We start from the raw sequence: 27,367 nt of genomic DNA on the forward strand, positions 1-27,367 counted from the left end.
ATCTCTTTCTCTCCCACACCTAAGCAATTCCTTATCCTGAAAGGGCACAGGCAGACCTGCTTCCAAGTCTTTGTGAGGATCCTTCACCAGACGAAGTCAGAGAACCTCTCTCTCTTGACACCCGGCTTTGTGTGGGCCTGGTGACATATTTGGAACCTCTCTATCTCTTTGAAGGGCAACCTCAAAAGCCCAACGGACCCGTTAGTCACTGCCCGTGGCTGGGGTACTTAAGTGCACCTGGCTTGGGCTTCCTAGGTGTTTTGAGGGTGTTCTAGGAAACACACCTTCTTGCAGGGCAGGGACCATCATCAGCTCCGGAGTAACAAAGGACAATTTGGAGCGGCGTGGAAGGAGCGCTCCACAGCCGCTCTGGCATCCCAGGCGCCTTTTTACCTAGCATCCGTGTCCTTAGTGACCTCGCCCTCGCCCTCCGTATCCCCCGCCCCGGCTGTCTTCGCCGCTCCCTAGCCTGGCCACGGACAGCGAGCCCCACCACCTTCTCCCCACTCCCGGTTGCCTCCAAACCGTGGAGCCAGCGCGGCGCATCGCAGCCGCGCTCGCCCCGCGCCCCCCGGTGGCCTCCCCAGCACCTTGGGGTCCCGCGCCCCGGTCCAGCGCCCCCGCCCCCCGCCCTGCAGTCCTCAGCCTCCTCCTCCAGCCCCAGTCGCAAGAGCTGTCAAGCCCGCGGCAGCTGAACCAGCCCCGGAGCTCCCGCGTCTCCTCTCCTTCCTTTGTGTGCGCGCGAGCGGAGTTGGGGCGGAGGGAGAAGGGGGAGGTCGCTCTGTCTGTCTGGCTCCTGCCGCCTTTGCCCGGGCTGCTCGAAGGGCCGCCGGGGAGGCGGGAGCCCAGGGGAGGGCGCAGGAGCTGGCAGGGCGCCCCCCGGCCGCCGGGGCGCGGTGGTCCCAGCCGCGCGCGAGCGTGCGCGGACCGCGTCTGGGGCTCCGCTGGAGGCGCGATTAGTCCGCTCGGGCCGCCCCTCGGATCTCCCTCCGCTCCTATCTACCCACCGACACCCAGAGAAGAGCGTGCAAAGGCGCCGAGAGGGACGGAAACCACAAATAAATAGCGGCGGCAGCAGCGCGTCATCTGGTGGAGCAGGAAGTGCAGGCAGAGTCCGGAGGCTGGTGCTTTCTGCGCGTCCCCAGGACTTTGCCATGGGCTGGGGGCCGCGAAGGCTGCGAGCGGCCGGGCGAGGGCAGCGGCGGCGGCGTCCGCACCGGGGCTGAGCCAGCAGCGACGCGCGGGGCGCGCGGAGATGGCAGCGTCCAGCAACTCCAGCCTGTCCGGCTCCTCGGTGTCCTCGGGTGAGTTTCAGCCCGTCGGACGCGGCTGCCGCGCTGGGTCTCTCGCCCCCCGCCCTGGGAGGGGTAGAGCCTACCTGTGGCCGTCCTGCCCCCTCTCTCGGAGTGAGGGCAGGCGTCCGGTGTGGCACTTGTTTGGTTTGCCGGCACCGCGGGCGCCCACAGCACCTCTGCGCCTGACATCTGACAGCGCAGAGGTGGGAGAGCGGTGGCGCCCTTAGTGTGCGAACGGGAGCCTTCTGGGGACTTGGGGAGCAGCAGGCGAGAAGCGAGACGAGCAGGGCAGGCTCGCACTTTCTGGCGCAGCTGGAATCTGGGCTAGCGGGGCGCGGGAGGTTTGGGTGACGCTGGGCGGCCCGGCTCGCCAGCGGCGCGGCGCCCGCCAGGCTGGTTGCCCAAACCCCAGGCTGAGAGAGAAAACCCTCGCTCCTCGCAGACTTGATTTTCTTTGTTTGTTTCAGAAATTAGCTCCGTGGAGACACAAGCTTGGGGCATGGTTTGAGATAGAAGTAAGGAAGGGATTCTGTCTTTCTGGTCCTGATTGAAGCGAGTTAGAGGAAGGGAGGTCGAGCCCAACCTCTGCCAATTTGCCGGTTTACAAGTGTGTGCGTGTGTGTGTGTGTGTGCGTGCGATTTTCCTGTGTGGCCTCTTGAACATTTTCTTATAATACTCTCTGTAATTTCACTTTCCAGGCATACATTTTGTTTTCAGGTGTGGCTGAGTAAAGGGAGGGCTCCTTTCAGCTTTTTTTAATGGTTGATCAGCAGGTCTAATTGAAGAGAAAAAAAAACTGCTAATGAATCTGAAGGAATAAGAATCAACAGAACCAGATCCTCTGGTTTCTGTGTATGACAGATTTCTAATCAGAATGATGCATTAGGTAGCATTCTTCTACCTCTCTGGTCATTGAAAACTTTAATGACAAACCCCAAAGGCATAGCTGATAAGACCTCAGTGTAGCGTGCCTGTTGAGGGGTCCAGAAGGTCTGGAAATGCTAAGGAAAATATTCAGTATGTTAATATCGTGTTAATTCCTATTGTGTGTCTTTTGTTACATTACTTAAAAATTAAACTCAGAGGAAGCAACACCTTGGTGGGGCCATTGAACAGCAAGCCGGTCGTAAATTAGCCATATCTATGGGTGTGTAACTAATTTAACCATAAATGCAAGGTGAGTTTGACTACGGTGCGATCGTGATGTGGCACAAGGTGATCCCTTGAAAGCCATCTGTTATCTTTTTTGGCAGGTTTAGTTCCAGGGAAATGGCACTTCCTTTCTTCATCACTGCCAACTAATGAAAAGCACAGTGTTGTTAGGCATATGATATAGTTCAAGTTTCTGGTAGTAGCAGCCAATGGGGCAGAACAGTCATATCTTATTAAGAGCAGCAACAAGTTGACCGCCTGTGGTTTTAATTCTGAGAACTCAGCAAATGCTATGGCGTATTTTTAGTACCCCCAAACCACTGCTGCTGCTTTTCAATTCATTTTGGTTGACTAACATTGAATTTAAAATACAGTGATGTTGGCTTACGATTAGCAAGCATATGGTTATTCCTCTCAGAAACCCATCCACTAGGAAAGGAACGGGTGGGGGAGAGAGGAGGCAAGGGGAAAGAAGAGACAAGGAGGCAGTATTATCGCACGATTTCCTGACGGCGTAAGTTACAGATGTGTGGCACCTGGAAATTCAGCTGTTGGTATAGCTGAAGAAACCTGATGAAGAAACTGAACTCAGCCTTAAGAAGGACACGTGGGTTTGAAGTCACACAGGAGCAGCTCTAGGTGGTGGTAATCGCCTTGCAGATTGGATGGAGATGCCTCTGGTGGTTCTCCTTCCTGCTTTGGTTATCACTTTTTTTTTTAAATCCCAGGGGGAACTGGGCAATTAGGTGGACACCGAAATGCAAAAAGGGAGCATGGATATATTCTTTGATGTGGATCAACCAGGCCCATGAGCTTCGATGGCTTAATACACCAGTTAGACACTTTGTCTTGAGAAATACCAGAAGCCCGAGTTCTCTTTTTGAGCACACTTACCATCGTGTGGCTCATGAATAATTCAGATGGTGCAAGCAATTCACACCTGGGAGAGGTGTGGGGCGTTAAAGAATAGAGCCTGTTTGTGGTGGCAGCTGTGTTCTCCCAGGCAAAGGCCAGAGTCTGAGAAAATAGGGCACTCTATCCCTGTATTAATTTTCGCAGAGGGCCTACTAGGTGCCAGGAAGTACATTATAAGCCTCAGCCGCGAGGAGACTAAGTGAGGAAGGCCCTTTTAGGATTCCCTCTAGTGCTGAAGTTCTGGGATTATTGTTCTTGAGTTCTGGCTACACCACTGCCCAGCTGGGTAATTTGAGGTGAGTTACTCAACCTCTCCAAGCCTCAATTTCCTCGTCTGTAAATAAGGCTGATGCTAATAATGGGGCCTACATATAGGAATGCTGTGTGGATTAAATGAGATAACGTGTGTATGGCGTTGAGCACAGGGTGTGGTACTTAGTAAGTGTTTGGGGTGAATGCATTTTGCTCCTTTGGGGCATGAAATAGAAGGCACTTCATGGCTCAGACTTTAGGGGCAGAAGTAAGTCCAACACACGTAAAACTTGCCTCTTACATTGCATGTTAAATTTGATCTTGAGATTTGAGGCCCATTGAATAAGCATTTATTAAGTGTATCTTGGGTTTCGGGCACCGTCCCAAGTGTTTGGAATAGAAAAATGAATCAAGGTCCTTTCCCTCACCATCCAGAGGCAGAGATGGACAATACATAGTAATCTGTATTCCAGTTGGAGAAAATGAATTATGTGGAGGAGAGTACAAGGAAGAGAGTGATTCCTTCAGTCTGCAGGGGTCAGTGGGGGGTGACCTCTGAATTGAGGCTCAAAGGGTGTGTGGGATTTTTCCAGAGGGCACAGAGGGGGAAAGGCATTTCAGGAAGAGGGAAGAGCTTAGACAAAGTCCCGGAGATGGGGAAGTCCATGGCCTAATTTTTAGCTTCCTTTCTTAGGGCTAGTGATCCATTTTCGAGGTGGTGTCTCTTCTCCCGACAGTTCCTTAAGATCCATAAGCAGCATCCTGCATGGAGGTGCTACGGCACTTACTCTTGCTGCTGATGTAGGGGGTTTTCTTTCTGTTCAAGTAGCAGTGGGTTTGATGGAACAGCTCTGGAAGCCTTAGGACGCGTTTGGGCAACTGAGCAGTAAAAAAGGAACTGTCGATTTTGTAGTGAATAGCATATGGAGAGGTGAACTCGAATAATAGGGGTTAAACCTCTCTTGGAGGAATAGATGCGGAAGATTTAGGCTTGGTTGTGTTTGCACAGGGAGTAAAGAGCTAATAACTTACTCAGTAGTTAAGTTCAAAGTTATCTGATTTTCCTGAGAGTACGTTCTCACTTGCTGGTGTTGAACCACAACACCCGAGTGTGCCATTTATTCTCCGTTATCAGCTGAGACACAACAAATGAAATAATCAGGTTAAGATTAATTTTTAAACGCATTTTCCAAGAACTGTTCAGAAATTTTCTTCTGGAATATTCAATTATGTGTAGAAGAAATTGCTTTGCCTTTGTTTTAATGATAACTGCTAGTAATTAAATTTCACAATCACCTAGATTGCCAGGATGGTTTGATTACCTTTATTATTTTAAATGGAAAAAAAAAGCCACTATCCCTATGCTTTTACTCTAGCCTGTGGTACTTGATTATATTCTGAAATAAACAATGGTTAATTTGCAAAACAGTTTTCTTAATAATCACGGGTTATATTTGCTTTTATAATTGAAATAAGAACTTTTTGCATTTTTAGTGATTTGATTGCCAAATGGTAATTTCACAGAGTTAAAAAAAAAAAAAACTGACATAAAGTAATAAATAAAGAAGCTCTGAGATGTTTTCCAGTAACTGAACAAGGTAAAAATTAAATATTAAAGGGACCCCTGGGATATGAAGTTGTTAAGATTTTGAGAACATAAACACACTGTATTATAGAAATGAAATCAACCCAGACTTTTGAAATTAAAATGCAGATGGGAAAAGGTAAAAGTCAGTATTTATGTGCAGCATCATTGAAACCTTAATTGGGAAAAGAGCATTCCTGAGTGGATTGAAGGATTTATTCCTCCAGATTTTGTACAATAGTAATGTGGGCCAAATAAATAATGTTATTTTCTGCTGTCACACTGGCTTGATCCTAGAAATGATAAATAGGAATTTTCATTACTCATTATTGGAGGGTCAGAACCAGTGACGTATACAAATCTTTCATATCCCCAGATGCAGAAGGTAAAGCTGAACTATAATGATGCTAAGACATATCCGTGTGATTACAAACTCCATGGATTCACTCCTACAAAACAGGGTATCTTTGTTGAAACAAGCCTTCTTTTGGATCCCTGAATGATTCAGAAATATCCTATTTTGTGCAAAAGAAATTTCCTTACCATTGCTTTAGTGAGATCTGCTGGTCATTTAATTTCAACATTACCTAGCGGGTCAGGAAGATTTGCTGATTTTTGTTATTTTAAATCCCCTCCCCCCCCCCCCAAAAAAAATTGCAAATAAAAAATCACAAAGCTAAAAACTAATGTCCTGAAAGAAATCATTCGCTTCCATGGGGAGTATTGTTCTTTGCTATTTTTCTGGCGACCTTCCCACACCTCATTTTAACTTGTCAGATTTTTCACTGTCCCTTTGTGGTGATCCGGACAAACCCAGTGATAGAGAATCTGAAAGGAAAGACTTAAGCGTGACCGCATGTTTGCTGGGTTTGACAAGGGCCCACGGATAGGTGTGCTTTTGCTAAAACACCAGATCCCCCCTATTCCCACAAACCCGACGAAGTGTTTTTGAAAGACCCTGCCATTCGTTCAACTTTTGGGAGATGCAAACCCCAGGTATTTTCTGAGGCCAGCCTGTGAGGGATTTAAGTGGACAGTGTGTTCTCTGAGCTGCGCCCCGGGGCTTGGCCGGGGTGTCAGTCCCGCTGAGGGCCGTCTGCTGCTCTGCGGGGTCTCCTGCTTTTGCACAATGGTCAAAATAACCGGACGTTAGGTTTGGACAATCTGTACATGAGTAGTGTCACATGGGTGAGTTGTGGAAAAGAGTTTTTTGCCAGAAGATCACGATTCTTGCCAAGATCGTTAGAATCGGGGAAAGAGGAAGGGACCCAGGGATAGACGTATGATTAATAACACCCATCTATCACCCACCAATCATGTATGTTTTATGGAATGTTGTCACATTTCATGGCTCCTGAAGTACGTCACTTAATTTTCACAATGAATGGCTTCCTTCCTTCCTTCCTTGCTCTCTTCTTTTTCCTTTTCTTACCTGGTGTTGTGTTGGTCAGTTTTCTATTCAGAGTTTTGGGTTTTTTTTCATAAATCCTGCCTTTGGTCAGCTCTACTGTTAATGGTTTCCAAATCCTCCCAGTACCTTCCTGCTGCTTCTTCCATTTGCTCCGTGAGGTTGGAAGCTGGTATTCTGTTTCGCACGTGGATTCTGGTCGGGCAGTCAAGACGGATGTCTGTCTGCCTGGTGCAGGCCGATTGGTGTAAGAGTACACATTCCTGTGTCTCAAAATTACTGGCAAAAGCAGAGGTGTATTTAAAGTCTTCATGGCTAGGGGCGCCTGGGTGGCTCAGTCGGTTAAGCGTCCGACTTCAGCTCAGGTCATGATCTCACAGTCTGTGAGTTCGAGCCCCAAGTCGGGCTCTGAGCTGATGGCTCAGAGCCTGGAGCCTGCTTCTGATTCTGTGTCTCCCTCTCTTTCTGCCCCTCCACCGTTCATGCTCTGTCTCTCTCTGTCTCAAAAATAAATAAATGTTAAAAAAAAAAAAAATTTGAAGTCTTCATGGCTAGAGGAAAATCCAGTTAGGAATGTGCTGGCCCCATAGGCAGTCTGCTCTGACACAGGACCCGTGTGTCTGTTTGCTGGGATCTGAGCTTGAAGACCTGGCCTGTGTTCATTGCCAAGTCGTGATAAAACTTTTCAGCTCTGTACCCACGGAGGGTCATTCACCAGCTGCTTGGGCGAACAGCCTGCTTTTCCCCTCATTTGTTATTAATCGAACACCTTTGTGGGGGCCGATCTTCGAATATGGTCTTTACAGTATGGTCTAATTACAGCCTTGCCTTGCTTCAATAGTTTGGCCTGTCAAAGTCACCCAACCTCAGCCCGATAAAGTGTTACTTTAAATCATCCAATGTCTGCGTTCCCGTGGACATTCTCTAATAAAGGTGTTCGGTGAATAGCCTTATTTAAAATGTAATCCCTTCAGGTCAGAGGTTGCATTGATGAGATTTCTGGAGTTGAGACATTGTCTACACATTGTACAATCACTCCTTGCCTTGGTGGGCCTGCTGGAGAGAACAGTTTTTCAGGAGGAGAGGCTAGATGCTGCTTGCCTGGCGGAATCCCCTAGATCTGGATAAACAGTCTGCTTCCTTGAGCTGGCAAGAATTTTCACATTCTGAAATTCATCTTCATTAGATGTTGCAGGAAGAGCCTTAAACTCAGAAGATCTAGACACTGAAACTTTTTTTTATAAAAAGTTTATTTATTTTGAGAGAGAGAGAGAGAGAGAGAATGCAAGTGAGCCATCCGCAGAGGGTCAGAGACAGAGAGGGGGAGAGAGAATCCCAAGCAGGCTCCACACTGTCAGCCCAGAGCCCGATGTGGGGCTGGAACTCATGAGCCATGAGATCATGGTCTGAGCCGAAATCAAGAGTCAGACGCTTAACTGAGCCACCGAGGTGCCCCTGGACACTGAGACCTTTAACCAAGCCATTTAAACCCTTGGCCAGGATACCTAAACCCTTAACTAAGGCTCTTAAACCGTTGGTCAGAGGCTTTAAGCCCTTAACCAACACCCTTAAACCATTAACCAGGACCCTTGAGCCCTTAACCAAAGTTCCTAAACCCTTAGTGTAGTCACTTAAACCAGGTAGTTAACCAAGCCCTACAACTAGCTAGCTATGTGACCTTTGGTGAAATTAGCTTCTCTGAGCCTTAAATACCTCTCTCTGGAAACTACAGCTGTGGCAGCCTGTTTCAAGGAATAGACGTGAGCATTAATAGGGTGAGGGAAACATTGTCTCCCACAGATGGGGCTATCATACTTGCTCAGTAGATGTCAACGCCCCTCCTTCCTTTTCTCCCACCCTTAATATCTTGGGGCTTTAGTTCTCTGATCTTTAAACCAGAAAGAGTGCTATCTGATGAATTTATCCCACAGGATTGTCATTCCTGAAGTACTGTTTGGGGGAAATGCTTAGTAAATTATAAAAGCAACAATTCTGAATGGTTGCCCTGTGTCACTCTGTTTACATGCAATCCTCAGAGTATTCTCTGAGGTAGACAGAGTATCCCCTTTTTGTAAACAAAGAGGTTACGTTCAGACAGGGCACAGGGCTGGGGTTCAAGGTTGCCATGATAGAGCCAAGTATACTTAATTTCAAAGATCCTGTTTTTTTTTTCCTCTTGAAACGTACGCTGTTGGTTTTTGTCTCTGTGTGTTTAAAAGTGTCTGATATTAAGGCTTAAGGCTGAAATGCATGCTCATTGTTAACAGAGAACATACAGTAACACAGTTGTGCTTCGTTCTGTTGTCCTCGGTAGTTACCCACACCCACATCCAGCCTGACCAAAGCTTATTCTCACTGGTGTTAGGGACTGGGAGGTGTTACCAAGGTACCTAGGGGATTGGACTTAAGGATATCTGTACTTAAGAATGGTCTCCCAGAGTGAAGGGGATATAGGTGTTCAGTGCACTATTCTTGCAACCTTTCTAAGGTTTGAAAATTTTCCAAATGAAAGAAAAAAGACAGAGCGGGGGTAGGGGAAGAATAGTACTACTGAGTAATTAAGTACTAAGTACTAAGAATAGTACTGCTTTGCATCCAGGCGATTTCTTCACTGGAGCTTGAAAAACATTCCATTTTGTGTGAGCTTTTCAAGTCTTGTGGTCACCTCATGGACCTCCCAGATTCTGCATCTTCAGGGGGAAGGATTCGTATTTCTTTTAAGCGAAAAAGTAAAGGGAACTGAAATTACAGAAGGCGTTCAGGTAGACCATGTGGAACATTTCCTACCTGAGAATGTTTTCTTTTGTTTTTTTGTTTCATTTTGTTTTTTTCCCCCCCCTCCCGAACTGGTTTAACCTCACGTGGGCATTGTTGCTTTCAAGGGAGGAGGGAGCCTGCAGGTTGTTGAGCAGATTCCAGAATTACCAAAGAGAATCGGGGTCTGAGGAGCTCCGGGAACTGCCCAGGGCTGCTCAGCAGGTTGATAGTGGAGCTAGAACTGGAACTGACCTCTAGGACCCACATTCCCAGAACATTCATTCTCCATCCCCACTTGCTGACTGATCCTAAAGCATAGCATTATCCTAAGAGAATTTCTTACCACTGTTTTTTTTTTTTTTAGGGGGGCCCGGGGGTTGGCTTCATTGAGGCTGTTCTGTTTAATTATTTAATATTTTCAAAACAGAAGTTATAAAGTGCTTTGTATTTTATTTTATTTATTTATTAAAAAAAATTTTTTTTAACGTTTATTTATTTTTGAGACAGAGCATGAACGGGGGAGGGTCAGAGAGAGGGAGACACAGAATCTGAAACAGGGTCCAGGCTCCGAGCTGTCAGCACAGAGCCCGACGCGGGGATCGAACTCACGGACCGCGAGATCGTGACCTGAGCCAAAGTCGGCTGCTCAACTGACTGAGCCACCCAGGCGCCCCAAGTGCTTTGTATTTTAACTGAGGCTTAAGTCTCAAGGCAGTTGTGCCAGTAGAGGCACAGACTTAAGCGACCTAGCATCTGCCCTGACTATATAGCTGTGCTGTCCAATATGGTAACTACTAGCCACATGTAGCTGTTTAAATTTAAATTGATGTAAATTCAGTTCCTCAGTTGCATGAGCCACATTTCAGGTGCTCAGTAGCACATGTGGTTAGTGGCTACCATATTAGACCACGCAGAAATACAACGTTCCCATCGTTCTGTGGAAGATTCTATTGGGCAGCCCTGGAAAGAAGGTGGTTCTAAGACAGGGATATTACTGATGTAAAATTAACAAGCTAAGGATAGGAAATGGTCTCCCATTCCTGTATTTGCTCTGGGTGCTACTTAGGTTATATTTCACTAACTTTGCAAATTAGCTTTTCTTTCAAAGTAATTTTTTTTTAATAACTTTGAGGGGGAACAATGGAATGACAGCCAGAGGATGATGTTGGGGAGAGTAGTTAAAATATTTATAAACTCTTCTAGTCTTGCAAACTTTTTAAAAAATGGTCTGCAGTTTCCCTAATGACAACTCCGTTTCTTAAAAAAAAAAAAAAATCCTACAGTGAGTTATAATTTCACCCTCAATGAGGAAAAAAAAATGCCCATGATCAGAAGTAGATTGGATCTTATAATTGTAAATGTTCCAAAACATCATAAGGAAAATAGGAAAATTGTGAATGTGTGGACTGAGGTTGCTAGGGGCATATCCAAGTCATGCTATTTAAAGGAGATTTTCTACCAAGTTGGCCATCAGCAAACCATTTGCCTAGAAGTATTTTACTTCTGCAGAAGGCCCACATATGGGGCAAAGCAAATGGACTGGCTTTTAGAAAAAGTTAGCTTTTGGAATTTTCGGCACATTTAATTGGAAGAAAAAGTGTGCCAAGAAGATGCAAGAACATGGCAGTTGCTAAGAAAAGGAAGCTGTCCTCCTCCTTGAACTTCTGTTGCCGTCTTCAAGTGCATCAAGAAAATGGAAAGGTAGATGGTGTCTTTAAAGGGTCGAACAACCGTCAAGAAATAGTTCAAGGCCATTGGGTTCAAACATAATAGCCAGAGGACTATGGCACGTATGGCTTAGTCCTTATTGACATAACTCAGATCATAAATTTAGGGCGGTGTGAATCACAGAATCACTTGATCACTGCCTGCAATTCTTCTCATCAGAGACCTGGTACCTGGATTTCATCTTATCCTCTGCACCCTTGGGACTGGCTGAACACTGTGTTCTTCGAGGAAACAAAACCTGGCATTCTTTATTCATTTCACATATTTGCATACTAACAATATAAAGTAATTTTTCTTAAGTAATTTTGCTTCTAAGAAATACGCTCAGGCGATCAGCGTTTGACACAACAAGGAACCGGGAAGAAGGGAGTAGGGCTTTACCGGTAAATCTTCTTTTTTTTTTTTTTTTTTTTTTTAAATTTTTTTTTCAACGTTTATTTATTTTTGGGACAGAGAGAGACAGAGCATGAACGGGCGAGGGGCAGAGAGAGCGGGAGACACAGAATTGGAAACAGGCTCCAGGCTCTGAACCATCAGCCCAGAGCCCGACGCGGGGCTCGAACTCACGGACCGCGAGATCGTGACCTGGCTGAAGTCGGACGCTTAACCGACTGCGCCACCCAGGCGCCCCTACCGGTAAATCTTCTGTAGCAAATACTCGAACGTGCGGCTACCACACTGACCTATCACAGTCTCGAGGCTGAGCCGTGCGCTGCCTTACACGGTAGCCCCACGGGCTGTTTAGGTCTCGAAACGTGGCTAGCGTGACTGGAGCTGCGCTGCAAGGGCAAAATACCCACCAGAGTTTGAAGACTTAGTAGAAACCAAACAGGACAAGAAGTGTCTCATGAACAACCTTGCTGTATGGCGTATGCATTGAAATGATAACATTTTGTGGATCTTAAGTTTAAAAAAAAAAAGGTATTTTGAAGATCGCTTTCACCTGTTCATTTAAACATGTTTGATGTGGCTCTAGACTATTTAAAACTGGATGCACAGCTCACGTCATACTTGGATCGCCACTGGCCTGGATGGCTCCAGTGAGAATCCACTACACAAAACCGGCTGATTCACTGCTCCATGGCTCCCATAGTTGGAGCCCTGTGCACTGTCTAAGCCAGAAAGGTACCCTCCCTTCCCTGAGGCCCCGGTCAGCCCCCATTCTCAGGTCCCTGTTCTGTTTTAGTGCCAGGCCTTGAGATATGTCCTTCCTTGTCTGGGTCTGTACAGAGCTTTTGAAATGAAATAATACAGAGAGGAACAGGGTGGAACACCATCAGATTCTTACTGATACAGATTTTGTGCCTTGTTCTATGCTGGACTATAGCTCTAGACTTCGCATATTTACTGGTTAGAGTTCTGTGCATCCCTCTTTCCGAAGAAAGCTTGCAGTGCTAGGAAGTTGGGAAGAGAAGCCGAGAGAACAAGGGACACATTTTTCTCCCAATGTATGTAGAAAATTCTCCTGTGATCATGTTCTCCAGGGGCTCCTTGCCATGAATATGTATATGTGTATAAAACACGTCCGTGTGTGATATATGTCTGTAGGCATGTATATATGTCTGTGCGTGTGTGTTTGTGGGGATATGTATATACGGAAAGCAGAAGTGGATTAGGTTTCACAAAGTTATTTCCACGCAAATATATAAGTTAATATCAAGGGAAAGGCAAAGTCAAGCCTAGCGTTACTTTTAGTAGTGAAAATATTCACTTGGGATTATGCTAATGATGTGTAGATATTAATACACATAATTCGGCAGCCTAATGTTGATTTAAGTTGCTCATTCAAATTCACTTTATTATAGAAAAATTAGCCATTTGTTTTATAGTGTTTGTCCCTGCAGACAGTGAAACCGTTAAGCCATGTTTAGTGGGTAAATAACACTATTTTGCTGACTTTCATATGCAAAGAGAGCATTATCCTGTCTCCCACAGGAAGTGCCCTGTGAGTTATTACTTTCTGGCTGGGGACCTGGTTAGTTCAAGCCAGGTGTCCTCTCTGTTATCGCCCTGGTGATCAAGGTCCAAGGTTGAGGTACTGTCAGTGATCAGGGCACAGAAGTGTTTTCTTTTATGTGACGTTAATATGCCTAAGGCTTGAACTTTATCCACATGAGTGCCCTATGCTTGTTTTAAGCAGCCAAACTAACCCACATGCCTTTTTCTTTTTTTCCAAACATGAATTCTTCCTCAGAGAAAAAAAAGCAATTGACAGGGACTTTGTAAACTTTCTTGCAATAATATCAGATTAAGATTAGGAACATAACCACAGCAAATCCTAGGCAATCACAATCGGAAGACGTGATTTGGAATTAGACAATGCAATTTGTCGTAAGAATATAATTGCCATAGTACTTATTTGGTTCCGCATTCTAACCCCAGTAATAGCTCTAAGGGTCTTCTGTAAAGATGCTCAGCAGCTTTTCAAGGGAGAGATGCCCTGCAGACATCTTACTTCTCACAAATAGCTGAGTGTAAATCTGTCACTCTGGAATTCATATAGACATGTTTCTGAGAGCATATGTAGTTTCAGCTTGTGGTCCCTCCTTATAGTAACGAGTTCCACCCATTTTCCACCCCTAGAGTGGACTGCTATTTCTTTTTATTGCTTTACATGTAACTCTCTGAAACTTATTTCTAACATCCAACCTCGGGTTTTATAAATAAGTGTGGGTTCATTTGAACCCTGGACTTCAAGAATGGTGTTGTGTATGGGGGCGCCTGGGTGGCTCAGGTGGTTAAGTGTCTGACTTTGGCTCAGGTCATGATCTCACGGTTCATGGGTTTGAGCCCTGCTTTGGGCTCTGTGCTGACAGCTCAGAGCCTGGAGCCTGCTTCGGATTCTGTGTCTCCCTCTCTCTCTGCCCCTCCCCCACTCACACTCTGTCTCTCTCTCAAAAACTAAATAGACATTAAAAAAAAAAAAAAAGGATGGTGTTGTGTGACAAGCGTTGGAAAGCTGGGGAGCTGGCCCAAACACCAGCACCAACTGGCTGTGTTAAATTTGGACCCCTCTGAATTTTCTCATCCATAAAATGGGCTAATAATACTTGTGAAAATCAAATGGGATAGTGTCTGTGAAAGAAATGTGAACATTGAAAACTTGGGAACAACCCATAAAAACCTCTGGTCTCATGAAGTTCCATTCTTTTTTTTTTTTTTATTTTTTTATTTAAAAAAAAATTTTTTTTCAACGTTTATTTATTTTTTGGGACAGAGAGAGACAGAGCATGAACGGGGGAGGGGCAGAGAGAGAGGGAGACACAGAGTCGGAAACAGGTTCCAGGCTCTGAGCCATCAGCCCAGAGCCCGACGCGGGGCTCGAACTCACGGACCGCGAGATCGTGACCTGGCTGAAGTCGGATGCTCAACCGACTGCGCCACCCAGGTGCCCCGAAGTTCCATTCTTATAGAGACGCTCTGTTGGTTCCTTTTCTGGGTGATCAATGCTCACTCAGAGTTCATAATTGTCTACTGTAACTTGAAAAATCTCCTCTAAATATATCACCTTGCTCTTCACCAGCCTTTCAAAGCCTTGAAGTGTAAGCCTATCAGTTTAGAATCTCTCCATTCAGCCGCAGGATTCCACTAGGCATCCCACTTTCCCATAAACATTTTAAATTAGCCCAGACAAATCTCTCACCCAAAGAGACACCACTGTTTATACTTTCTGATCCAGAGGAGTGTCTCTTTTTAAAATTAAATTTGGTGTAATATTCAATCTATGCAAATACATCCCTGCAACAGACACGTAAGTTATAAAGCACAGGAAGAGAACTCTCGTAAGAGAGTCAGTCACTCAGTCTGGGAGCATCACCTACCCTGGCATCTTCCTGGAAACTCTTCTGTTTTCTCCCTTCCCTCCCCCTGCCTCCCCTCCACCATCTTCTTTCACTCCCTTCCTCCAAAAGTAACCACTATGAATTTCCTGTTTACTGTTACCTTGGTTTCCCTTCCTTCTTCAAATAATTTTGTCACATCACCAAAACCCATGCATCACAGACAGATGTTTCTGTCTGTTCTGGTCACTGCCAATCTTCAGTACCTGGAACAGTGTCTTGCATGCAGGAGGCACTCAATAATTGTTGAGTAAATGAATATGTCTATATCCCAAGCACTCCATCATAGGAATGCTGCAGTAGCCCTCCTTTATCTTTTGTATGTAAATCAGCTCTGTAAGGACCCCATCACTGGTTCACATTAGCCACATGCCTTTAATGACTTTTAGAAAGTTAGGGTTTCTTGTAAAAACTTGTAATGTGGAATATTTGCACTTAGGTGCAATAGAAGACTCCCAACAAAATCACATGGACTTTTCTGAACCGAGACTGCTCCTTAAACCTGATGTGTAGTTCACAACTACTTTTCGGGAGTAAATAGTGAACCCCTCAAAGAATATAAGCAGCAAAGCTAGAGCTGAATGGGGAGAGCTACAGAAAAGATTTTAGAAAGTGATATTGTGCATGTGCCACAGCAGTAGCAAACCTTGAAAACAGTATGGGAAAGAAGCCAGTTACAAAAGCCCACATATTGTATGATTCCACCTGTATGAAATGTCCAGAACAGGCAAATCATAGAGACAGAAAGTAGATAAATAATTTCCTAAGGCGGGGAGGCCTGGGGGGAAATTGGAGTGATTGCTAATGGGCCTGGGGTTTCTTTGGGGGATGATGAAATTGTCTGTTAATAGACACATGGCGGCACATGTCTGTTAATAGACTCAAAGTCACCAAACAGTATACTTTTAAACAGGTGAATTGCAGGGTATGTGAATTATACTCAATAAAACTGTTACTTAGAAGAAGCAAAAAAAAAAAAAAAGGGCAGAGTAGGGCTGAGAAGGTGAAAAGTTTGTAACGTTAGCAGACGGGGGCGGGAGGTGGTGGGGGTGGGGGTGGGGGGGGTGGGATCAAGTCCTACAGATCAAGTCCTTCCTGGATGGATACTCATAATCACATAGGAGACATTCATTCCGTATTCACTGATCGCAACACGTGGGGGTGTGTTCATATCCTCTTCCCATTTTTATTTCCAGAGTTGTCTTTTTCTGACAGCCCCTGACCTCCTTAGAAGGTATTCTCTGTGGTTGTTGGTTCCTGGGGTCAGCTCGGCCTGCACCCCACAATGCCTCCTTCCCCAGTGCCCCCCAAAGGCTGCGGTATCCTCTCCCTCTGGCTGAGGAATGAGGGCCAACAGCAGGTCTCCTCTGCTGATGCTGGACAAAGCAATTAGTGCATTTCTCATGACTAGTTAATTAGATTTTTGTGCAGCTTTTCAAGCCCCGGGCACAACTCTTACACCCTCAAAGCGGAACATGAGTCATCTGGGAACCAAGATTCCTACCGTGTAACCTTGGTACTGCTGAGTTGACTAGTACTGTGATGCTTCTGCGGCTGCCTCCAGATGCCCCCGCTGGATGGATGCGTGTGTATCATCTGTGGGCTCTTTTGTTGTTAATAATCAAAGAACGGGCACGCTTTGATCATGTCAGATCACAGCATTGTACTGTAAATACTTTGTTAGAAAGACTAGAATATTACATGGGTACAGTTGTCTCAGATGTTAGTAGTGTTTGCTTTAACCCTGAACAAGCAAAGAAGCATGCATTTGATCAGATTTGATCCACAATAGGAACACTTCAAATAGGACGTTTTTCAGAACCACATATAGTTCACGATAATAAATCTAATCCATATGAATTTTAAAAATACCTGCCGCTTTTGAGTGCCAGATTGTTGCAAAGGTCCCTTTCCTCTCCCCTCAAGGTCAGTGACTCTTGGGATAAGGTATACTTTCTGCTGGTTGGAGGAAGATCGGGCTCTGGTGGGGAGCTTTTGGAGCATCTTTGGGGACCAGAGTCCCCGGGGCAGCCACTTTCATGGGCAGGCTGCAATCTTCAATGGCCCTCGAGAGTTTATAGCAAGGCTGGCGCCACTTCAGACTGTTCATGGCTTATCCTTCTTACTCCTCATGGGACGACAGAGATGGGCACCTATTCATGGGAGTTTAATGGCAAAGCAAGTACTAAAACATCCTCTTCGGGTCTCGTTCAGAGTGTTTTTCTGGCAGCCGGAGGAGGAAGTGGGCATATGCACTACAGTGGATTTGCTGTTCTGCGTCCTCCCTCGGGGACATCCGGTTGCCTTGGGTTCCCTACAGCAACACGCGTAGGCAAGGTATTGTGCCAGGTGTTGGCCTCTGCACCTGCTCTCACATTTCACTCCAGGGACGGATCTGACACCTTGATCCTCCTACAGCGGTCCTGCTTTCTCCGTGGTTTTGCTTTCTGCGGTTTCACTTCCCTGTGGTCAAACAGGCTCCAGAAGCAAACGCTCCTCTTTCTGATGAATCGGCAGGTCAATAGCAGCCTAAGTCGAGCTGCTCACAGAGCCCAGGTCATTCACCAGGTCTCGTCACGTGGGCATGTATGTCCTCGGCTCACATGATCCCAGGAGAAAGGGTGCGCACGGAGACGCAGATTGACGGAGATTGTATTTACATAACTTTTCTTACAGCATACTGTTAACAGTTTTCTGTTTCATTATTAGTTACTGTTTTGAATCTCGTACCGTGCCCAGCTTACAAACTGAACTTTATCGTGTGTGTGTGTGTGTGTGTACAGACAAAACTAATATATATATATATATATATATATATATATATATATATATATAGGGTTCAGTACTATCTGTGGATTTAGGCACCCCCTGAGGGTCTCAGAAGACGCCCTCCCCACCCCCCCCCAGCCCCCCCAACCCCCGCTCCATAGATAAGGCAGGGACCACTGTGCTCTCTAATGTCACAGGCTAAAGTTTCCTTAACAAAAGCTGCTGTTTATGGAGCTTTTCTGGTGCTGACACCAAAATGCCTAACACGTTCACACCTCCTCACTTCCTCTTTAGAACATGTCAGGGTGTAATTATTGTCTGGGTTAGGATGTTTCTGCTGCAAATACAGAAAACCCTGAAGGAGGTGAGAGATAGGGGAACCAAACCACTGTGGCTGTCAGCTTCTCTGCAGTCTCTTGGTGGAGGACCTTTGTCCTCATCACGGTCTGTGGGTCCAAGACCTGCGTCGGGCTCCATGGTGAGAGCATGGGGCCTGCTTGAGATTCTCTCTCTCCCTCTCTCTCTGCCCCTCCTCCTCCCTCAAAATAAATAAATATTAAAAAAAAAAGAGTAAAGGAGTACAGGTTTCCCCCACTTTCTGGAACTAGAGTCCCTATGAAAGCTTTTGTAAGCAAAATGACGCAAAGCAAAGAGGCATTTACCATTCATTTATATGGAAAAATTTGTGAGCGTTCCCAGACCCCCAGAATAACCTCTTTTTGATTTCTCTGACACCTTAGGACACATCTTGCTAGTGGTTGTCCAAAATAAATCACGGTAAAACACAGATGCTCACAGACACGGTTCAAAGCTATGTGGTCAGATGCTGGGACGCTGGGTGTAGTTTTGGGGAAGGAACTCCGTGGGACCACTCTCGCTGCTGGGAGTCTGCTCTGCCTTTGTAATTGCTCACTACAAAACTAATGCTGAATTCTCTCTTTGCTTTTCGTTTTTTTTTTTTTTTTTTTTTTTTTTTTGCAAACTGCACAAAACCTTTTTGGATTTCTTTTGGTTAGTGGAAATGTAGGTTAATGTAGGTCTTTTGTAAAAGTGAAATAGCATCATGCAAACTTTTGAGCGGCAGGGGATATCTGTAGTCTCCTGCTGCTGGCTGTGTGAAAAGTGAGAGAACCTTTTTCAGAAGCTCCCCTTCCCCCCAGCAGACTTCCCCTTGTCTTCTGGGTCACAGGCTTGTCACATGCTCATCTGCAAGGCAGTCACTGGCAAGGAGACTAGGATTTCCATGTTGCATAGTGTCCAGTCATAAGCTCCTTCCTGGAATGGGGGTGGGGCCAGCCTCTCCTAAAGGGGTGAGGACACCTGAACAGAACGGGGTTCTGTGAAAGAGGACAGAGGAATCTAGAGTGTCGGGCACAGCAACGTCACCAATGTCCTCAGCCCTTGGAATCTTTAAGGCCATCACAGAAATACTGAGAGTTCTAAGAAAACTGGCCTTTCCCATTCAAAGCACTCATTATAGTCTAGTTGAGAACCAAACAGTTGGTGGTCTTATTTAGTCTGTACTAATATTCACTTTGGGACCAAGATGTTTCTGCTTCCCTTCCAAATTAAAGTGACCAAACAGCTTTTACTGATGCTTTGCCTTTACTTGTTAGTGCCTTACGGATTGAAACACTTGGTGTTATGGTTATGGAAAAATACAGAGTTGATTCTGGATAGATTCTTTAGCTCTGATGAAAAGTTGGACCATAAGGATTGAAGGTTTTGATTCTTGAGACTGACTTTAACTTCCCTGGGCCTGGCATAAGTTGAAATTGTTTTATTAGAAATTCAGGGAATAATAGTAGATAATTCAACCACTCCTGGTTGCTATGGCAAGGAATTTTTAAAGCTTTGATTTATGAGAAATGGTGATCATTAGCAGCTCTTTGTTTTTAAAACAGAGAGCCCTGCAAACTGTCAAGTCTTGAGTGGAATAGATGATTGGCACCTAGTTGGAGAAAGAATCTGAGGTTATTTCTGAAGAAAAAAGAACAGGCGGAAGGATTTTGGAGAGCAGGTTTCCATTTTTCATTAAAAATTTTTTTTTAATGTTTATTTTTGAGAGGGGGAGAGAGAGAGAGCAAGCGAGCACAAGTGGGGGAGGAGCAGAGAGAGCGGTAGACACAGAATCTGAAGCAGGTTCCAGGCTCTGAGCTGTCAGCACAGAGCCTGATATGGAGCATGAACCCACAAGCCAACCCACTAGCCGTGGGATCATGACCTGAGCCCAAGTCAGACGCCCAACTGACTGAGCCACCCAGGCGCCCCTCCCATTTTTCATTTTTATGGCAGGCCAAAGTGCGTAAAGATCATCGGACAAGGAGTCATATGACCCAGGTCTGTGCCAGTTCTGTCTCAGCATTTGCTTTTCATGTGGCCTGGGGCAAATTACATTATCATTTTGTAACGTTCTGATGCTCATCTGTAGAATTATTAGGTTGGACCAGATCATCTTGAGGGTCTTGAAAATTTTATGATATTCTGATTCTGCCTATCTCTTCTTGTCAATTTATAGTGCGTTGGCGGCATCCCCAAGGGAACAAGCCTCCCACCCCACACACATACTTTACATAGCAATTACCGTTGACAGCATTGGTCCTGGGCACCCAGGGTGTAAGACATCACAACCATTGGGTGTCTGTGCTGCACTCACGTTTCAACCCTCACTCTGCTGCATAAGCCCAGAGATCTTCCAAGTGGGCTCAAGGGCAGTATTATCCAAGCCTTTTGGAATGCAACTCACACTAAGAAGTACATGTTATATCACAAGTCAGCACATACACACACACATACCATGCACACACACACACACACACACACACACATAATTTAATGTGTATTTATTGAGTATTTATTGTTAGATGTGTTACTGCAATGGACAAAAAAGACAAAAAACTCTCATCCTCATGAAGTTTCTAAATACAGAGAGAGAGAATAAGCAAAAGAAACTATATGTAATCTATGAAATATGTGTATCATTATTTTGTGTATTTATAATGTAGATGAATACTAGTTTGTATAGTATATTAGGAGGTGATAAGTTCTATGGAGAAAAATAAAGCAGGAAGGGAGATAGGAGATACTGGGGTAGGGGTGGGGGTGGGGTCTGATATTAAACTATGCGGCCAGGGACGGCCTTACTGAAAAGCTGACATTTGATGGCGAGGGAGCCAGCATGCAGATATCTGGAGGAAGAACATTCCAGATAGAGGGTAATTACAGATGTCTGGCTGCAAGACAGACTGGTGTGTCCCAGGAACAGAAATAAGTTCAGTGGGGCTGGGGTGAATATGAGGTAAATGGAACTGGGCAGAAATGGGTGGGCAGATCATGGTGGGCCTTGCAGGCCATGTTAAGGACATCGGCTTTTGCACTGGGTGAGGTAGGTTGTCCCTGTAGGGTCCTAGCAGAGTGACATTGACTTGGGTTTTAACAGAACCACTCTGGCTACTATAGTGAGAATAGATTAAACACAAACACTGGGTGTGTGTGTGCACACGCGAACATACACACACACACACACACACACACACGCAGAGACAAAAGCTCCACACACAGGGCTTACCCCTTCCTGTGATGTGCTCTCCCATCTGCCTTTCTATTGCATTTCAATTGATTCATCTAAAAACTGGTCAGGGCCCACAAATTGATTTCAGAATCCGCTAGAGGGGGGCAACTGGCAATTTGAAAAGCAGATTATAAATTGGCCTAGAACCCCAAAGATGTAGTAGATGAAGTCTCTTTGCTGAAGGCATGGTTGTGGGATACGTGACACCCTGTCTCCATATTATTAAAGATTCATATTTAATAATAGTTTTCAAGGCGCTTTTGTTCATTTTTTAACTTACACCGAAGAGCACTATTTTATTGAACGATCACTTAAAAGTTTCATCTTTTCCTGCAACTCGGATATTAAATAACTTTGTGTATAGAACATTTCAAATGTATTTAAAGAGAAAAGTACAACACACCCTGTGTCCCCTGACTCCAACAATTAACAGTTTATGGCCTAGTGTCATCTAAGCATCACCTGCATCATTGGGATCATATTGAAGCAAATCTCAGGGCCAAGGTCACTTCATCTGTAAACATTTCAGTTGGTATCTTAAAAGATGAGGACTCAGCTCAGAGCCTGGAGCCTGCTTCCGATTCTGCGTCTCCCTCTCTCTCTGCCCCTCCCCCATTCATGCTCTTGTCTCTCTCTGTCTCAAAAATAAATAAACATTAAAAAAAATTTAAAAAAAAAGATGAGGACTCGTTTTTAAAAAATATGCCACGTTACTATTATCTTGCACACGCACACACACTGGCCATAATTCTGCCTTTTAGTGTTATCACCAGCACCCGGGTTCACTATTCTGAGGCGGGAAATACAAGTGACTTTAATGAAAGGAAGCTGTGGTCATGCTTCCTCGCCGATGATTCTGAAGATGGTGTTTCTAGACACTGCCAAAGCTTCTGTTTAAGAAACGCTTTCTTTCAAAAATGAGTCCGTTTGAGCCTCTTTCCCTTTTGTACTTTCACTTCTACTTAAATATGGCCTCTTTTCTGTGCCTCTTGACTAATCGACAGTAAGCAGTTTGAGAGAAGGCCTTGGTCTCCCGACTTTGTCCTGCCCAGTGGCTGAACACGGTTCCTGGCCCAACAGCCCTCACGCTTTTGTCAATGTTTGACTTCCTTTCTAAATGCTGCTTGGAGTAACCTCTCCTCCACCCTCTGGCCCGTCACTCTTTGGCCGTATGTTGCAAAGCCTGACTTTTTTTCGGAAGCCTCATCTTTACCAGGGTGGAGAGCTTTCTGGATGGGCATTGACGTGTTGACTGGAGCTTTCCGTTGTCTCTTCTGTTCCCTGAGTTTGCTATCCTCAATCAGCAGGGCGTGGCGTTCGTCTTCCTGTGGTATTTGTCCTAATCTCCACCAATTAACTGACCAGAGACCAGTTTGATGTGGCCTATATTCCTAAAAAGATGGTCATTTCTGAATATGTGTAACAGTCATAATTTTGGATGGAGGTAAGGAAATATTTTTATGTTTGAGTATATGGTGTATACTAATCCTACGTTCAGTATCCCTTTTATCCTAATTAATTACCCAAATGTTTTCTCTCTAAAATTGGTAGGGATAGGTGGCACGTTCCGAGTCTTAATCTTCTCATCCTTGTTTTCCCTTTCCTTTTTCCATTCTCTTTTCAATGAAAATGGAGTGCATTATTTGGTGTCAGCCACATGAATGGCTCTGGTGACATAAAGGGATAAGAAACGGCCTCCTTGTAACTTCTTATTCAGAGTGGGCTCCCAGTGAATTGTCACACCGCAAAGGCGGGGATCCTTAGGTCGCCGGGTACTCAGCAGAGGGCACCTTCTGGGCGCACATCACACCTTCTTAAAAACATTTTTGGATGAATAACTGCATGAATGGAAACATGGACTTCACCACAAGGAGTTTACAGTCCCAGGTGTGGTAGTGAATGTGGACTTTGTGGAACTTTATAGAACTTGTAAAGTCATTCTCAGTTATAATTATTCATAGTTCAAAACACTTTCCTTAAGTTGCTACCCGTCTTGACCACGGTCCTCTGAGTGTTTTGTACTCTCTTAAAGATGCCAGAAGGTTCTGCCTGTGGATCCTTATCAACAGTGGCACCTGTCTGGCCTCTAAACTGGAAACAAGCGTGTGAGGGGAAGCTGTCCCCTGCACTCGCTGTCTACCTCTCCTGTATGTGCAGTTCCGACAGACGGGGCCCTCCCAGTTTCTTATTCTCTCTGGGTCTGCAAACGTCACAGTCTTGGGAGGCCTCCCGGATGTCCTGATTAAGGGTCTTGCTTAGCCTGGAGGCAGGCGTGTAGTTGTAAACTTTTTACCACGAGGAAAACGTTTTTAAAACCAACACTCGAGCCTAAGTCTGTTTCCCAAGGCTTTTTCGTGTGAGTTACAATTTTTCATGTGTGCTCTGCTCGGAGGTATTTACTACTGGTTAAACAGAAATTAAAAATTCTTGTTGCTATGTCATTCCAAGGATTTGCTGTGGTGAAAATTAATGTCTTCAGTGTGTGTGTGTGTGTGTGTGTGTGTGTGTGTGAGAGAATGTCTGGCTTTGTGTGTGTGTCAGTGTATGTGTGCATCTTTGTGGGATGTGGGACGTATGTGTGTGTGTGTGTTTGTGTCCCAAGGCAGATTTAATTTCCAGGGGAAAGAAAACTTTCAGAAGACCATAATCTGTGGGGCAAGTTTTTAGCTACTATCTTTTCTTTCGGTTTCAAATTATTTACTCTTCTTCTTTAAGTGACTGATTCTGAATATGAAAGTTCTTCTAGAGATTGGAAATATCATTTAGCATTTTAATGGTTATATATAATTAATCTTATTATGTAAACCAATTATTTTTAACCCCCAGGTGGAGTATATAACGCAGCCTATATGTAATTCTCCAGGTATGATGAATGACAAGTCATAGAATCAAAATTTCAGAGAAGCAGCTACTTTGGGGGGCTGGAACATTTTTTTTTTTTTTTTTTTTTTTTTAAATTTTTTTTTTTCAACGTTTATTTATTTTTGGGACAGAGAGAGACAGAGCATGAACGGGGGAGGGGCAGAGAGAGAGGGAGTCACAGAATCGGAAACAGGCTCCAGGCTCTGAGCCATCAACCCAGAGCCCGACGCGGGGCTCGAACTCACGGACCGCGAGATCGTGACCTGGCTGAAGTCGGACGCTTAACCGACTGCGCCACCCAGGCGCCCCTGGAACATTTTTTTTAATAGACGTTTTAGTTGCTGAAAGAGTCCTTGTAGATTTCCCTCAAAATTAAAAAAGCAAGAGGAAGAGGAAATTACAATTAATAGTCTTAAAATTCCAATTAATCTCTCAAATAGTGATTAATTTCCAGAGACACGGAAACTCTGCAGTGTATCTGAGAGAAAGGAAAAGACAATTAGGATTGGGGAAATTGGCAGGACACTCGGGTAGGTGGAAATCCCATCAGGATTGAAGATTGCACCAGCACTGAGATAATTGACAAGGTGGGAAGCCTGCCAAAGCCGTGTCTCTTGTTGGTTCTCCTTAATGGAACAAATGTGCCCATTTTGAAGCCCACTGACCGTGTTTCCTAAAACCGTCTATTGTCTCTTCATGGAAATCCTCAAGTAAGATCTGGTGTCCAATGAGAGTGCTTTTTTTGTCACCTTTTCACTCATTATTTGGCTGAGATTTTGTCCTCTGCCCTTTACATTTCTGAGACTACTGGTGTAACTTGGGAATCACAAGGACCAAGTGATGGATCAACTTTTTCCTCTATGAAGGAAAACTTGCAAATTTTGGGGGTGCAAGTTATTGAGGGCAGGAGAAATTGGAACAGAGGGATAATTGGCATGTTCTCATAGAGCTGGCTATACTTATAAAAATAATACTGATTTTAACATGCAAATGCGAAGTTCGAATTATTGAGTAGGTTCAGTTTTAAATCCTTTGGAAACTAGTTGTATGTACCTCCGGGTTTCATTACATGGTAATTAAGATGATGTTAAGTTTTTACAGTAGCATGGCTTTGATCTGCTCTTTCTTCCCAGTCTACTAACAGTCCTCACTGGGTGGGAGGGGAACACCCTTCAGAGAACCAAAAATGTACCTCACGGTCCCTTGAGCTTCTAAACACATGCAGCACTTTACAGAAATAATGTGAGTAAACTCACCATTTGCGGTCAGCTGGAAAACTTAACTTTCAGAGAGATCTGACCAGCTACAGTGACCTAGAAAACTAAATAAGCACTTTGGAAAATCTGGTTTGTATGTATAATTATTTTTATATTATCTCAGGCTGTGCCTTGCAAAGAGCAAACCACAGTAGTTATCTGACCTATTGCTCTACCCTTGCCTTTTCTGCAACACGGTAATTATGTAAGACTTAGCATGTTTTTCACTAAGTATATGTATACGGGACATTCCTTAGCTCCAGTAGCCCTCTATCTGGAGGCTACTCAAGCACTCTGCAGCACCCTCTCAGTCTGAATGGGAAAGAAACCTTAAACCAGGACCGGTGGCGACATTTAGGGACAGGGAGGACCGCTGGGAAAATAAAAGCATTTGGCGCTATTAGCTGTCTTGAAAGTTGTGATGTGGCAGATATTTTTAATTAAAATGGAAAATTAATCTTCAACATGAAAGGGTCCTAACAATGCTTTTCATTTGAATATAAATATTTAGTTGGGATATAGGTAACAGGATGTCTGTAAGGCCCTAAGGTCTTTTGGGTTGACTGTTTTTAGTCCAGGTTCTTCCTCTAGTAACTTAGAGCAAACACGAATGATTTCCTTTAGATTGTATGCATGCTTCTAAGGATATCTGAATAAAAGATACATTTCTGATAATTTGCCATCTCAGCTTCATCCCTTGGGCAGCAGGCTGGAATGCAAGAACCTAACGTGAATGTGAATTCATGTGTATGTGCAAGAAGGGATGTATCCCTTCCTGGATTTTTAAAAAAAATTTTTTTTTTCAACGTTTATTTATTTTTGGGACAGAGAGAGATAGAGCATGAACGGGGGAGGGGCAGAGAGAGAGGGAGACACAGAATCGGAAACAGGCTCCAGGCCCTGAGCCATCAGCCCAGAGCCTGACGCGGGGCTCGAACTCCCGGACCGCGAGATCGTGACCTGGCTGAAGTCGGCCGCTTAACCGACTGCGCCACCCAGGCGCCCCCCCCTTCCTGGATTTAAGGAACTGGCAGGAAAGCAGTTTCCTCAGGATACCTTGGATGGTTTATTATCCTGATCAGCTAGCTTTGCAATTAGAAGGCACTTAACTTTTGTTTAAAACACGAAAGTGACTGGTGGAGTTCAGATATCCATAAAACAAGGCCTAGCCTATAACTTTAGCCCTCTTTATCTTACATTTGAAAAAAGACAGTTCAAGCAGAACAATGAATTGGAATTAATTACAAAGCTAGAAAGGGCCCTGGGCCCCGGGCCCTTTTTTTTTTTTCATCTTATTTGGATTGTGACATCCCCTTCCACCTCCGCCCGCTCCCCCCCAGCCTTCACCACTGCCACACGGCTGCACCTCTGTTCTCAGCTCCTGACTTGGCTCCTTTTTCTTTTTTTAAGTGGGTACCACAGTCCTAAGTGCTAGAGAGTGTAAGTCATGCTTAGGAAAGGTAGGCATGAGGACTGGTGGGATTACATAATATCTGTATTCAAAGGTTATATCCCCAGAACCTGCAAAGGATCAGAGACTGATTCAGTGGTTCTTAATCCTGATTCGCTGGAATTGGTTTTGGAAAAAACAGTGGCCTAGACCACATTCAAGACCTAAAGCATTAGACAGAATCTCCTAGAGGTAAGGCTGAGTGATACTCCTGTGCAGCTAAGGTAATGAAACACTCAGTGTTTCCCCAACGTAGTGAATCCATGAGTCACCTAGAGCGTTGAACCGTCCAAGGATGGTCCTTGATGCCTGCACCCTGTGGACGGTGGTTAGAATTGCAGAATCTTAGGCCTACCCCATACCTACTGAATCCGAATCCAAGTTTTAACAAGATCCCCCAATATTTTGTGTGTACTTTAAGAAACATTTACTAAAAGCCATGACATAAACGAGAGGGAAATAGGATAAACAAACACCAGTGATTAGGACAGGTGATTAGGATCAAGTGAGGAAAAACATATCCATGC

At 44.8% G+C, this 27,367-nt stretch overlaps 1 protein-coding gene across 1 annotated transcript in view; it reads left to right on the top strand.

Moving 5' to 3' along the window:
- The first annotated feature begins 850 nt into the window (after positions 1-850).
- The window catches only part of CHN2 (chimerin 2), a 303,947-nt gene continuing 277,430 nt past the window's right edge, over positions 851-27,367 (top strand). Inside the window, exon 1 of the mRNA XM_047846901.1 lies at positions 851-1,304. Within this exon, the coding sequence (XP_047702857.1) occupies positions 1,256-1,304 (49 nt within the window). The 5' untranslated portion in view covers positions 851-1,255. The remainder of the gene's footprint in view (positions 1,305-27,367) is intronic.

The sequence above is a fragment of the Prionailurus viverrinus genome, chromosome A2, assembly GCF_022837055.1.
Source record: "Prionailurus viverrinus isolate Anna chromosome A2, UM_Priviv_1.0, whole genome shotgun sequence".
Lineage (NCBI taxonomy): Eukaryota > Metazoa > Chordata > Mammalia > Carnivora > Felidae > Prionailurus > Prionailurus viverrinus.